Genomic DNA, 15,924 nt, shown 5'->3' on the forward strand with positions numbered 1-15,924 from the left:
CAGCAAAAAGACACAAAACTGTTTATTTCCTTATTCTTTATAAAGGAATGATCTGCTTGATGCATCCAAAGCATTGTAAATAGCAAAGCATAAAAGGATAGTACTGTTGATGGTACTACAAACTAATGACTTACAGCTATTGATTATAAGTTTATTACTAAGTATTAAGTAGTTTGAGAGTGTAGGATGAACAACTCTATTTCGTCATTGAAAATCATGCATGGGAGTGAGTAGTTATTGTTAAACTCTTGCACTCTTCAGGCTGGCTATTTTAATTCAGAGTACATTAAAACCTATTTACTGTACTATTTTTTCTCTTGTTTGGAACAAGAAAGCAAGCTGTCATTTCCGTATCTGACAAACCTGTCCTTATATATACAAACACATAGCTGAATCCGGCAGGTTGTCAGGATAAAGACCCATCTGTCACATAACAATGCAAAGCCTCTTGCAATATTAGACAGATCAGTGTAGCTCGGTTTTTCTGTTGAAATCTCTATTTTACCATCACCCTCTGTTGTTTAAACTGCTAAAATAGAACTTAATTCTCACCATATTTCTGATATTATCTATCAAACTAATTTGACCATGTTCGCTTTTTAATCTGAACTGCTAGTGTAGCGTGTTAGCATTCCGTTAGCCTGTTAGCTTGTCATTCGCGCCTAGCATTTCTTTTCTCTCTCTCACTCGGTTTTTCACGAGTTCATGAAACAACTGTGGAATCATTCAAGTCAGAATCCTTCAACAATCACGGTGAGTAATGGCTTCTTCTCCTGTTATTGTCACTTGCACTGCTTGCCACATGTATAGTGTAGCTTTCTCTGTCAGCGGCGAGGGATTCACATGTGATAAATGCAGGGAAATACTTAGGCTGACAAAGAAGATTTCAGAACTAGAGACACGCATCCAAACTTTAACTGAGGATAGTTTACCAGGAGCCAGAGCGCCTGACATCTTGGCAAATTTAAAAGGGCTGACTAATGCTAAACGTAAATTCAGTAAGATTGTTATTCACATTTGCGCTAATGATGTTCGACTTTCCCCGTCAGCGATCACTAAAAAAAAAAAAAATACACACATTTTTCCTGTTTAACAATGTAAAGCTGCTTTGACAATCTGTTTTGTATAAAGTGCTATATAAACAGAGGTGACTTGCCTTGATCAGAACATTCAAGAACACACAAATAATTTGAACCCTGTTTGAATCCTGACTGAGTTACCTTAAAGGGCAACACTATTTCCTGTCACCTTAGAATGTCAGCATGCAAAACGTAGTCAAAAGAGCACAAATGAAGCCACACAACTCCGCTCAGATGTTTGCAAATACCAAATGCGCTTTAAATCCTGCCATTTATGTATAACAATGCAGCGACAAGCTAAACTATGTGCTAATAAGACATTTCTAAATGATTACTACCCTCTTATGCACAGTTTGAGTCATGCATCAAGTTCAGCCCTGAAGGAACAATAAAAAAAATGCTGTTATCAAATCATTCGTGACAGGGCTTGCACATTAGTAATTGCAGGAGATTGTCTATAAATAATCATGCATGAGCGAAAGATATTCATTTACATGGAAATAAGTAAAATTGCTATGTGGTATAGCAGAGAAAGAAATGAAGCATTGAATTGAATTGATTTCACTTAACATTCTTGTCAGTATTTGTTTGGCCCAAGGCGTATAACATTTTTTGTTGCGTCTTTTCAGCAGCGAGTGAGAGAAAATTCCATTACATGCTGCAGGTATATGGCTCGATTAGGCTGCAGATGACAAAAATCACATTCCACCAAGACAATGGACAAAGCTAAACAGATCAGACAGAATGGACAAATGCAGAGAAAAGAAAATCATTTCAATCCAAATGAAAAAATTATTGTAAATCCTAACAAACATTCAGGGGAAAAAGACCAACGGTATATCTGGACTAATTGGAATGTTTGGTAAAATGACTATTGAAAAAAATAATAATAATGTGACCCAATTGATTGTGGCATTGTGGACTACTGTATATCTGCACCTTATATCAACAAAACACAAATCTATGTGAGACAACCATCACACGGACTCTTGACCTTTTGTAATGGACAAAGGTGACGTATTGTTTAAAGGGTGCATGATCAATGTTCTGCTGGGGCTGCTTATGTAATACACATTACTCATGGTGGGGCAAGAGGCGCATCTATCTGTCAAAGCAGCGGTGACTCAGTTAAAACCCAGACTCATTCGTCCCCTCTTGTCAATGCCCTTCCAATGCAGGCAGTGCCTAATCTATTATGTGGAGGAACCACACTCCTGTGGTTTCACTACTTATGTCTGCAGCAGGTCAGTTCTTTCCTAGGTTTATTACTGCTTTTGATCGTGCACAAACCTGGTCACATGATTTTCTAAGAACTTGCCGGTCAGCAGTCAAACTGCGCTAAAGACTAGCTTTTTAATATCTCCCAAATACATCAGCAATTTAGTCATACACTCTTAAAAATAAGTGTTCCAAAAGAGCGGTGCAATAGAATCACCATTTTGGGTTCTCCAAAGAACCATTCAGTGAACAGTTCTTAAAAGAAAAACGTTTTCTGTGTGTGAAGAAAATTTGTAATTATCTAATTATCTAAAAGGAACCTTTTTCATCATAAAGAAGCTTGTGTGGAATGGAAATGGTTCCGTGGATATTAAAAATCCTTAATAGAATCATTGATGCCAATAAATAACCTTTATTTTGTATGTGTAGTTCCTTGTAACAGATACAATGAGGGGTTACTATCTGTATAACTTTAAAAACACTCTATACATTTTGCTTTATACAGGAATCATGAATGCATAAAAAAAACAAAAAAACATCCATGCTATTCTAATGCACAGAGACATCTTGTTTTTGGGAATTAAGAGGTCCAAAAAAGTATATGGACACTTTTGTTGTTCTAATAAATGTGTGAATGTCATTGCATCAGATAAAAACATAAAACCACAATGCAGGATTCCTCTCTTCACTAACTTCACTTTTTTCAATATGTTTGCTCCCTGTCTTTTAATCAACTCGTGTTTTGTTCATTTTTAGTGAATTTATGAAGTCAGTTATCCTCAGGTTCACTCAGGTTATCATTTCAAAACTGGACAAACTTATTTTTGTGAGATGTTCTGCTTCTAAAGTGTTTTTCTTTAAAACAAGCAACACTTAGTTTGCAGTCTAATGCAGTGACATTTTTAGGGTCACAGTATCGTAGCTGGAGAGATTGTCATTTTTTTCTCTTCTGTAATAGAGAAGGCTGCATTAATGTCCATTCCTCCATTCCCCTACGAGCATGTGAAACAGGACACTGGCCCGTGAGTACTCTGCTTTTCTGGGTCAGGAAGACAGGAGCCAAGGCGAGAGTAGTCATTTGTATATGTGTGTCTGTGGACACACTTGTGCGACTCCACACAGTGAATTTTGAGCCCTTTGAGACCATAGTATGCATCTCCAACTCGGACCACACACACACACACACACACACACACCTCAGTGACCTCCAAACAATGTTTGCCGAGTAAGCAAAAACCTTCACTGCGGTAATGAGAATCCACTTCCAAAACCGCATCCCCTCTTCCACACTAAAAAAAGAAAAGGGGGGGAGGGGACATGATTTATCCTCTCATGACCTTCTGTGTAAAAATGCCCCTCTTAAGCAGCTGATATAAATGTATGAGAAGAGAAATAAAAACAGACTTGAAACAATGTGGATAAAATATTTAACAGACCTCCTCTTCTCTCACCCCATCCGAAATGAATGTGCAGATACAGGCTACACTTTTTGTTCTGCCTCCCTGCACATCAGTGTCTAATTTTGACCTTCAAATGCACTCTCCTTTCAAGTGCCCTTCTGACAATATGGCAGTGAATCAGACAGCTGATGCTTTCAAAACAGGAGTGCACTGATGTAAAGTACCACTCTTCTGTACGTTTTTAATGAAATTTAGAGGAGATAAATACACCAAGCACTATGTCACTATGCACCAAAAAGCAATTGAGAACATATGAATCCCTCCAAACTAATAAGATTTCAAAGAAAATGTTCAACAGCTCCTGCAGCTTTAAGATGATTCATCAGATTATGTTTTTCTTTTTGTTCTTCAAAACGTAATTACAGGAAATCTTTTATATATATATATGCAAAAAGACTGGAGTAATGATGATGATGAAAATTCAGCTTTGCATCACAGGAATAAATTACATTTTAAAGTATATTAAAATAGAAAACCATTATTTTAAATTGGAATAATATTTCACAATATTAGTTTTTTTTTGGTCAAATAGATGCAGCCTTGATGAACAGAAGAGACTTCATTAAAACACATTAAAAATCTTACTGATCGCAAACTTTTTAACAGCAGTGTATGTATAGATATCAGAAGAAAGGTTATATATACATTAATCAATTAGCTTTGCATTATTTTCAAATGAATATCGTTTCACTTGCAAATACATCATATTACAGAAATCAAGTCAAGTCAATGAAAAAGAAAAACAAACTGTTTACAGTAATGCACTAACAGTGAAAGTCAAGGCAAAGCACTGTATGGGAGTACATTTTAAAACGGACCAAAATAGACCAAATTCAAAAGTGACATTATGCAGCTTTTATGCAGTCAACATGCAAGAAAACAACATTAAAAATATTTGAGCAGCACAAATATCCACCTCCATAAATTTACACTGTAAGTACATTACTGGAATCACGACGGTTGCTCTTACAACCTGAGGAATGAGATGTTATAGATGCTGTCAATATAGCTTAACTTGCATTGAACACAGAACGATTCCATTAAAACACATTAAAAGATTTGAGATGCCTTGGTTAAAACTCACAATCTAAATTAAAAATTCCTCTTTTTTTGTTTTGTTTAGACTAATAGAGTGATAAGAAGACAATCATCTCTCCACATGAGCGAAGTAATCGCGGCTTATGTAACCCACACAATTCTAAATATACTGATGCAGGACTGGCCGTGGAGGAGTGGAGTGAACTACATGATAAAATCCAGAACAACAAATACATGAACAGAGGTCAGGGGGCTCTCTTGCATCGCTCGGTTTTATAATGAGATGCTAATAGGGCAAGAATGTGTTGTAGGGAGACAGCAGAGAAGGAATTTGCTAGAGATGCATGGGATAGAGGACAGAGAATGAACTATAGCCGTTCAACACTTAATTGAAGTGAACAAGAGATAAAAAGGATTTCTGGTCCTTGAAAAAGAGCATTCGATAACTAGATTTCTATGCGAAAAGTAACAGCATACCACTTCCCAAGAAGCCAAGTCTAAGCTTAAATGGAAACAAAACATATTTAACTAAGAAATTAAATAAAACATTACACTGAGATTCTGGTTGTTTCAGTATCACTGGCAGCTATGATGCCCAAAAAATGTCGTCTACCTAGGCAGTGCACTATATGTTGAAAGACAGCCACTATAACCAGAGACTTCCATATCTACTTTTAAAGAGATCACACAGTGGTCAATAGGGTTGGGTATCATTTGAATTTTATTGATTCCGATTCTTTTCGATTCCCAGTTTCGATTCCAATGTGATTAAATAAGGATATCAAACATTTATTCTGTGTCTCTTTTTTTGCAAACCATTTATTGGAGCTGAATACCATGAACAAAAATCAACAGGCTACATAAAAACTGGACTCTGCATGATTCTGAATAAATTTCTTTTTTTTTTTTTCTCTCCCAATGGAAGTTATGGTTCTCTCATGATTCTGAAGAAAAAACATTAGACAACTAAACAAAATCAATGAATTAATGATTAAATGACTCACTCAAGATGTACTTGTTTCATTACTGGATGAATCAGCGTTCTTGAACGAATCTCTTGTGATTCAAAGACAAAATACATTTTAACAGCCCCTTTTCGCCACCTACTGGCGTTACAGTGTATCTTCATTTGAAGCGTCAAATTACTTTCAAAAGGTGATTTATTCTATTTTAATCGCTACCATTGTAACGGAAATAATGATACTGTGTGGCTGAAAAGACTGTGAAGTGGTTTCATTCATGACAGACAGCTGCTCTCTTTAGGTCAGCGGCAGCGCGAACGCAAATTTAAAATGTTCAAATCACACTGATGTGATGGTATGCAGCACGGACGAACCAAGTGATCACAACATTGATCGCACACGTCAAAGGTTGAGGAATGAAACGGACGAATCATTGTAATTTAGGAATAGAATCACGTTGGTGTTTGAATTGTGTTCGCGATCTTTAACGATCTATTAAATTAAAGTGCTTTGTACGTTGGTGGTGACACCTCTCTTGCAACATGTTTAGCTATCACAGATATTATACTTAGCTTTTTTGGCTTCTGATCGCAAATGTAGCCAAACTTTGGAGCACTTAGATTAGCGAGCAAGGTCCTGGCAGATCGCTAGGTCCAGTCCTCACAGATGAAGAAAAAAAAAGCTCATAGGAATCGATAGGCGGAATCGAACTTTTAATTTGACAACAAGTATCCGATTCCTGACCTTAAGTATCCGATTCTGGAATCGGAATCAATTTTCGATTCCCAACCCTAGTGGTCAATGCCATTTCATTGTCTGCAACCAATAACCTTGAGACAACAAGTGAAAGATAGAGGTGACTGACCATCACACAACCAACTCGTGGAGCCAAAGAAATAAAAAAGAAAAGAATACAGCCGACAGGCACTGGGAGGCTTATTTTAGCATGCGGCCAGCAATGGACACCATTAAAGATGCAGGAACAAACAAAACCTGACTGGACCAGGTCAGCTATGGCCTGTTCTTCCCCTATACTCTCTGAACGGTCATGCTTTCAAAGACAGCTGAAGGCCCATGAGAGATACATAAAGCAATCAATTTTTGACCTTGTAGTCAGTATATCGACAATCTTGTCATCTCCAACTGGAGCTCTGCATTGATTTGCTCCATAAACCGTGCTGAAAAATTAAACTGTCAATCAAAAGGAAAAAAAAAATAAAGCCGCATTGAGCAAAACATAAAAAGGGCCATGACAGCTGCATTCATATGATGATATGCAACATATCTTGTAGATTATTGGTGCAGGCATTTTAAAATGGTCATTTATTGTAAACCAGATATCTTTCAGCCCCTGAGATGGCTCCATGTGGCAGCTGAATTTCTGAAATGTGACTGGACAGTTCAGTGTGATGCCTGTGTGTCTGTAGACAGGGGAGAAAAGGCCAGTGCGGCCCATCTGCTGTGTGTGAGTGCATCGTGTGACAGAGAAACATGCTGAGAGAGAGACGGAGAAAGATTGAAAGAATACTGGCACATCTTTCATCCGGTTCAAGTTTTAGGTCAGACATGGCTTCATCAATTAAATTTTAAGTGCAACTACATGAACGCACATCTAACCACAAACTCGATCCCATTCATGGTCGTATTTTGAAATGTGTTGGACCACAATTCATAGAACACTGCAAATTGTGCGCTTGTAAACAGTTCCTGGATTTGGTGTTGGAGAATTTTGAAATTGCAGCCTGCTAAGTGACAAACTAATAAATTAAAGCAGTTAGTCCACCCCCAAAGTAAAACCAGCATCTAAAAATAAAAAACAAGTCAAATCAAATCTTTTTAAAAAGTAGTTCGCTGTGCTACACAATGTGACTGACCACATTGAAAGCTTTTTCAAAATGCTGTCAAGTACTGCAACAATTTGGACTTTGTTCCTCCACGACACGGTTTTATTTTTACCTGAATTTCCATGCCCTGCTCCAGTAACCGTTTGGCTTGGTTCTCCACCTCCAGACGAGCTCGACTGATGAACAGCAGGTCATTTTCTATGACGTCAATACCTGACAGATCAACACCTTGGGACAGGTAATCTGCAAGAAATGGAGCAAAAAATGTTTTGTTGATTTTTGAGCTTTTTAAAGCTTTGTTGTTGTTAAAAACTTCATTTACAAGACCATTTTTTCACAAACATGGGCAGTCATATGTTTATGTGATAGATAACGTGTCATATGGAGGACGAGTGTGTTTGCACACCCCTAGGAACCCGTTTGAGCCGTTAGCATGCAAACCGTCTTCTTCACAATTGTCTGCACTAAGCAGGAGGTCTGGAAGCCACCCGACCAATCATCGCAGGCTGTGAAAATTATGCTTGATTTAGGTTTTCAGTGTGAAACGCATCAAAAACTGTTGGAAGAGATGAGACAGGCTTCACTTGAACAATGCTAATGTTGGCAGCTTCCTACGTAGGGTTGACTAAACTCATCGCAAAGAGCAAAGCATTTATTTAGACGCCAGCATGCCCTGGAATGAAAACACTGATAAGTAGGGTAGCAGCTCCTAGGATGGTGTGGGATACAGGTGGAGGAGGCTGAATGTCCCAGTTACACCTGAAAATATTCCACACAGGACACCAGCTGTTACTCACAAAGGTGTGCTCATTCAAGTATAGTCATGGATTTAACAGCACCTGTCCTCTCAGGTGTGCCACATGAGTGAAGTAAGCACCTTAGCAGACAACAGTAGCCATTATCATTTCAGAAGATTTGAGCAGAAAAATTTTAACAGCTTAGTGGCAAACGGTAAACCAGCATTAAATCGGAATACTTCCTTAAAGGGTGAGTTTACCATCCACATTGGAGCCCATTGAATGCACACACACACACACACACACACACACACAGATATCCGTTTTTAGTGCTGCACAGAAAAGAGAAATCCATACAGGGTTGGAACATCATGAGGGTGAGTAAATGACAAATTTCATTTTTGGATGAACTATCCATTTAAGATCAACTAGTAAATTAGCTGTTCAGACAAGCAAATTTGAATAATGTAGTTGTGTATTTAAAGAGAAGATTCTTGCAAGTAAAACAGAGTAGTTTGTACACATCTCCAATAAATACACGTTTTTATGCAAGAAGCACAAGAATATCCACACTGTGAACTTTAACGAGTAGAAGATTCTTGCAAGTAAATGAGAGGGAAAGAAACAGCGTCTCTAAACTGAACAGGCCTCTGAACAGACAGCTCATGAGTCAGAGATGCTGACTGATACGGATACAGTGGCACCAAGCAGAACAATGTCACTACATAGATCCACTCATTAGCGCCTTCTGAGGGCACACACACCAGCTGACGACTCCGTGACTCGATTTGCCGCCTGCTAAAAAAGATATCATAAAGGACCCAATGCTGTCTCATTAGAAGAGGTCAGATATCTTGCTGAGGAAATCACTCCATACTGTAGCACCCAGATGCTAAGAATCGTCCTTGAGTTTGTGTTCTGGAGAGATCGAGAGCTGTAGGAAACAGGTGGCTTCTACACAGGAAAGCAGGGGGGAGTCTTTGGCTCGTTCGTACAGGTATAGGCCCAAAGCCAGAATAAAATCAACGATCCCTGCCAAAAATCTCTGTGTTGCAGCGCAATTTCATTTCACCTCATTTTCACCCTCTCCTGCTTCACCCTTCTAGAGTGCAACAATGATTACACTGTCCTAGAAGAAAACCACAATACTGAAGGGGGACTCTCAATTAACATTCTATCATTTGCACTTTGATGACAAGAGCTGACAAGTGCTGAAACTGTTGCATGCTGTTCTAAGTGACAAATGGTTGCAGGGATTTAAGGTAAAATGATGATTCTGTAACTCAGGCTACATTTAAAATGACTTGCTACTAGGGCTGCACAATTAAATTAATCAAAATTGCAGAGGGGCCTTTTGCAATAATTAAACTGCAAAAGGCTGGGATTTGATTAAATATAGCATACACATGATGCATTCTTCATATAAGGGACAGCACTCTGCTCTGTTCATAATCTACTACTCATACTTGCATGCTACTCGCATGTTTTTACACAATATTGGGTTCAAATGCAAAATAACCCTATTTATTTCTGAGATAACAGTAACTGGACACCACTTGCTAAATTAAAGGGGTACGCTAGCCCAAAATGACAATTATTCCATAATTTTCTCACCTTTCCAGCTTTATATACACCTTTCTTTCTTCCGATTTTTTGAAAATAATTAGGGATGCACGATATATCGGCCACCATATCGGTATCGGCCAAAATTTTCATATCGGTGCATCCCTAAAAATAATCCATCTCTTTTAAACTTCAACTATAAACCATCACTTTCGGCCAACTGTCATAAGCATGTTCATGAAACCATCATGAAGCAATATCTCAGCATGTTTGTTAAGTGTGATGCAAGTGCGTGACAATCTTTGCTTGTGTTCACCTAAAGAAAGAAAGTCATCTGGGACGGCAAGAGGGTAAGCATTTTTGTGTGGAATATACCTTTAAACATGCAAAGGCATACAGCAGATACCCTGCAGTGTGCAGTAAGAAACACACTAGTATCTGTTTTGAATGCAGTGACAGCTCCTCTCTCCAAAACCAAATTATGCTGGGGTCAAGTCAAGGGGAGGGGCATAGGTGCATGTTCAACCACTGTTCTTGACTCTGTATTTTCGGTGTTGCAAAAAATGTGTTGGCTCTTCACATATCCTTCCTTTTTGTAGAGGCACTAGAGGACTGTAGGCTCAGTATCAATCACAGTTATTGCCTGCATTTATCTGGAATGGAGCACAACAGCCACTCCACATAGAGAATGTGCGGTGTGCAATATAGTGTAAAACGATTCTAACTTTCTCCCAAGGGTTTTTCTCCATTCTGTCACCGATGGAGTTTTGGTTCCTTGCCGCTGTTGCCTCTGGCTTGCTTAGTTGGAGACACTTCATTTCCAGCGTTATCGTTGACATAATTGCAAAGATATTATTTAAACTGAGCTGGATGTTGACATCACTGAATTCAATGATGAACTGTCTTTAACTGAAAAATGAGTGTTTACTATTGTCATTTTGCATTATTGACACTATTTTCCTAATTAATGCTGTTCAGTTGCTTTGTCACAATCTGTATTGTTAAAAGCGCTATATAAATAAAGGTGACTTGACTTGACTTGACCTTGGAAATGCAGTTTTTCCCTATTACGGTTAAAAAAAGAAGGGGCCAATAAGAAACATTAGCACAAATTCACTATGGGCTCTGTCTGAGGAGGTGATTCCTGCAAAGCGGGGCACACTCAATTTGTTTGAGATTAAAACGAAAAAAGGTAATTGCTGTTGGTGTAGATGGAGTCATCTCTGAAATTACAAGGAAGAGCAAGAAAATGTCAAATAAAAGCGCAATACTAAGTTCAAAAGCATTTAAATTCAAGAACTCAACACCAAGCAGTCATGAGAACAGCCTACAGGTATTTCTGAAATCATGCTAAAATCACGTGAGAGGGCCATGGCAAGTCACTTAGCCTGAAAACAACCTTGGATCATTTCTGTGTCAAATTATTTATTCTCTCGCCAGACCCAATGTCTCCTTTCACCTGGACGCTTCATTGATATGTGACGGGTGAGGGAAACACAAACAATTCATCTGGTCAGAAGTGACAAGACTTCTGTATATCGCTCCAACAACTTCTTGACAGGACCACTACTGGCACACTGAAATCACATCCAAAGGTCAGGCATTGTTCTCGCACATCAATTCGACCAACTGTAAGAACAAGCAGGGTTCTTTCATACAGGTGTTCAAGCTACCATCGCTACACCTCAATAACATACCCAGTTCACTTGTCACCAAGATAAGGTGGTAATAAACCACTGCTGCTACTGTTCATGGTGTACTCAAATTGATGATGTTCTCTAAATGTGGTTAGGACAAAAACAGAAAAAAAAAAAAAAAAAGAGTACCTATACTTTATAAGACTTTATATTGATAGATATCCTGTATTTTACTCAATAATATTACGGATATACTACGATATTACCATACCATTTACTATTTCCCATAACAATATTACATTTATTACAAAAGTTAAATATAAATGTGACAGAATATTTATAAAGAGAAATATCATTTTGTGGGGTGTTGTCTGAAGAATCATAAAGCACTTGGGAAAGATCGTAAAAATGCAAAAAGTATTGGGATACACTTTTTTTAGTAAGGAATGTGCGGTTAATTTTTCAGTTTCAATTTCCATTTCTATGTGTAGTGCTTATAGCAAGAAAAAGGCTGTGCTACATGTCAAACACCTTCCCTCTCAGCATTAAAGGGTTAGTTCACCCAAAAATGAAAATTCCATCAGTGTTGCCAAGTCTGCGGTTTTCCCGCGGAATTGGGCTACTTTAACACCGTTGCTGTGGGTTGTTTTTCATGTCCGCGGGTTGAAGCGACACCAATAACGCGATATTTAGCCCCTGAGATGCTAATTTTACCCGGGAGCCTCGCCAAAAAACTTGTATTTTACCCCCCGGAACGTGATTTTTAACGGGGACCCCCCTCGAAACGCGATTGGGCTAGTTTTGGCCACAGTTTAGGCTAGTTTAGGCCACAACTTGGGCTAGTTTTTGGGCTAGTTTAGGCCACAACTTGGGGAAGTTGTGGCCAAGTTGTGGCCTAATGGTTAGAGAGTCGGACTCGTAACCCAAAGGTAGGGATTGTAGGTGGGGGGAGTGAATGTACAGCACTCTCTTCCACCTTCAATACCATGACTGAGGTGCCCTTGAGCAAGGCACCGAACCCCCAACTGCTCCCCGGGCACTGCAGCATAAATGGCTGCCCACTGCTCCGGGTGTGTGTGTTCACTGCATGGATGGGTTAAATGCAGAGCACTAATTTCTAGTATGGGTAACCTGCCTCCCTTAGACAGCAAGGGTAGCAAACGTAGCAAAGAGATCGGTAAAATAATCCATGTGACATCAGGGGTTCAACCGTAATATTACGAAGCTACGAGAATACTTTGTGCGCAAAAGAAAAAAAAAAAAACTTTATTCAACAATTCATCTCCTCTGCATCAACCTAGCACCATTTTGGAGAATATCCACTGGACGCAAACAGCGCATGTTGTTCTGTGTCAGCCACACCACAAAAAGTATTTTCGTAGCTTCGTATTATTACGGTTGAACCCCTGATGTCACATGGATTATTTTACCGATCTCCTTGCTACGTTTCTAGACGTTGATCGTGGTAGTACCCTTGCTGTCTAAGGGAGGGTCAGACAGCTGTCAGAATGCATCAAAAATATCTTAATTTGTGTTCCGAAGATGAACAAAGGTCTTACGGGTGAGTAATTAATGACAGGATTTTAATTTTTGGGTGAACTAACCCTTTAACCAACGCCTAAAGATCAACAATATTTGTTTCATTAGCATGAGACTCCAGTAGTAACAGATAAAAGTGTATCTGTCCTTGAATCAGAATAGATTAGGCATCAGGGAGGTGATGGAGCTTTCTGAAGGTCACCCCTCTCATAAGGGATAGCGTTTTCCCATGCCTCCCCTCCCCCGGTACAACAAAACACATAACAACACAGCCCTCTGGACTGTGGCAGGAAGTGGATGAACTTGGAATGCTTTGTTGGGATTGGACAAAATCCCTATGGGATGGCGAAGCAAAGCTGAACCAACATACGCAGAAAGCAGAGGTTCACAGTCAGGGTGTCCCTGCTAATCTGCCACCGTGAAAACACAATGTGGGGGATCCAGACTCACATTAACACTAACCTTGCGTCACAGGATGACGTGTTGGCCCTGCAGAGGCTAAGGGGACTTGACACTGTTTATACAACTAAAGCCTCTGAAATCTGCTAAATACAGGACAATCCCATTTCCCACAGACGCTTCCAATGCATTTGAAGCTGTCTGTAGAAAAATTATCATCTAGACATCACTAGTATTGTTCATAATAACTCTGATAATAAGCACTTATTTATGTTTTAACGCCATATCAGCAACAATGGCTATATTCATGGGAACGTTAACAATATCATTTCAATACATCATTAACATTTTCTTAAGAAACAATCATTATACAAAAACATACAAGAAACAACAATAGTACTGATAAAAATCATATACAATATTTCAGTTTAATCAGTGATAAAAATTCTAAAATTCTTCCAGGAGAGACTTTGAAATTTTTTTTATTTTAGTATATTTTCTGAATAATATTGTTGTCTATCACTTCAAATTTGATAATGAGCACTAAAAAAAATGCAACCTAAAACCTGAATCTGTATCAATTCCATTGGTTGTAAGAGTACTTGAAAATCTGTTTAATGCTGTAAAAGCATCCAAAAGCTCCTTGCATCTGCTTGCATCATAGTCCAGGCCATTGAATGTCAAACACAAATAAGCTTAACAAGATAAACTGCTCCAAAGTCTTGTGCCCAAATGTTTTCTATCTGAAGTCCACTTAGACCTAGCTCAACAGACTGAGCCGTGATGGAACAGCTGTAGGTCTTTGGGGACTGTGGACTGCCAAAGGCGACTTTGACGACTGTCATCTGTATTTGGTCTGTCCCAAGTCCACATGCAAGAGAGCCCTTGGAGACACTGGGAACATGACCACGAACAGCTCCCGAGTCTCTGAGGGAGTAGTGAGCCAACAAAATATAACACTATAGGCCAACCAGAATTTCCTGTTTGGCTTTGGTTTTAGGTGGCCGATTTCTTTAAGCTTCTGTTCAGATGTGCTTGTTAAAGTTAGCATGTACCAATAAAAAAGGAACAGTATCTCTAAAATGTAATAGTAGATACTGGAGAACTGCCTTGGGATAGCAAATCACATTCGGATAAAACTCTCTGACCTGTCCAACCTGACACATGGCTCTGGATGAGAGTAGTGCCAGAGAGGATACAGAGGGATAGGGGTTTAAAGCAGAGCCAGAAAAAGAGGTATGACCCACCACTCACTCCGGTCTAAAATCTAATTGGATGCCCTACATTCAAAGCTGCTGTCAAATAGCTGACATACCTGTGTCCACACATCAAATGAAAATTCTGCCATCATTTACTTATTCACTTAAATATATATATTTTTTTCACCCAAAATATCTTTGTCTGTGTTCTTAAGAGTCACACAGGTTTAGAAAGATAAGGGTGTGTAACTGATGACAACATTTTCATTTTAATGTAGGGCTGTCAACGTTAACTCATTAACGCATGCGATGAATTTTACAATCAATGGCATAAAATAATTTAATACAAATGACACAAATAATTTGCTTAAGCACAATTTCTATTGCAACCCTTTAACCCGATTAACCTGAGAAGTGGCAAACTGCAAGGAAACATCCTAGAGGGTCATGTCAGAGACCCAGTGGGCACACATGCTTCCAGGAGGTTGCTCCAGGGAGCAGAGGCGTAGATTTTCCATGACCCTTCATCCCTCACGCCTGTCCCAGTGAGCTGGCACCTGGCGTCTTATCTTCCGCTTCTGGAACCTGCAGTTGCTAAGCACAAGTTAATTCACCCAGGGCTTCTGGAGTTCTGCTTCCACTCAATGAGCATCAGTCACAGAGGCATTATCAAGCTAGAATCACACAAACGCACTCAATAGGGCAGTTTATACAACAGGAGAGAGATAACGACATAAAGAGAGTGGTCATTACTGACGGACACTAGAAATATCGAATGAGATATCAGCTTTTGTAATCGAGGGAAACTGAGCTTTGGGCCACTAGATCGAGGAATTGTTTAAAGGGGTCCTATTATGCTTTTTCACTTTTTCAACTTTAGTTAGTCTGTAATGTTGCTGTTTGAGCATAAAAAAGATCTGCAAAGTTACAAAGCTCAAAGTCCAATTTCAAAAGGAGAAATTTTATTTAACATAAATCACTTTTCAAAAATTACAACGAATGACTCGTTTGGACTACAACGCATATTTTACGGGATTTGGGGTGAGACCTGGTTGAGCTGCACTAGAGAAGGCAACGAGTGTTATCACTATGTCAGAGACACGCTAGATTTCCCAAGGCAGACAAACTTAGAGTGGTTACAGTCATCCGGGTTTAAATCACGCTCAAATTGATTTGATTTTAATGCAATATATTTACACTGAAGCTCGCAGGTGGCTATGGTAAGGGGCGTGACATTTCCCGACCAGGC

General features: G+C 39.1%; 1 protein-coding gene across 1 annotated transcript in view; it reads right to left on the minus strand.

The window, feature by feature from the left end:
* The window catches only part of LOC107590548 (conserved oligomeric Golgi complex subunit 5-like), a 62,351-nt gene that overhangs the window by 30,114 nt on the left and 16,313 nt on the right, over positions 1-15,924 (minus strand). Inside the window, exon 7 of the mRNA XM_016279357.1 lies at positions 7,714-7,844. Coding sequence (XP_016134843.1) covers positions 7,714-7,844 — 131 coding nt within the window. The remainder of the gene's footprint in view (positions 1-7,713; positions 7,845-15,924) is intronic.

The sequence above is a fragment of the Sinocyclocheilus grahami genome, unplaced genomic scaffold, assembly GCF_001515645.1.
Source record: "Sinocyclocheilus grahami isolate Dianchi unplaced genomic scaffold, SAMN03320097.WGS_v1.1 scaffold129.1, whole genome shotgun sequence".
NCBI classification, from domain to species: domain Eukaryota; kingdom Metazoa; phylum Chordata; class Actinopteri; order Cypriniformes; family Cyprinidae; genus Sinocyclocheilus; species Sinocyclocheilus grahami.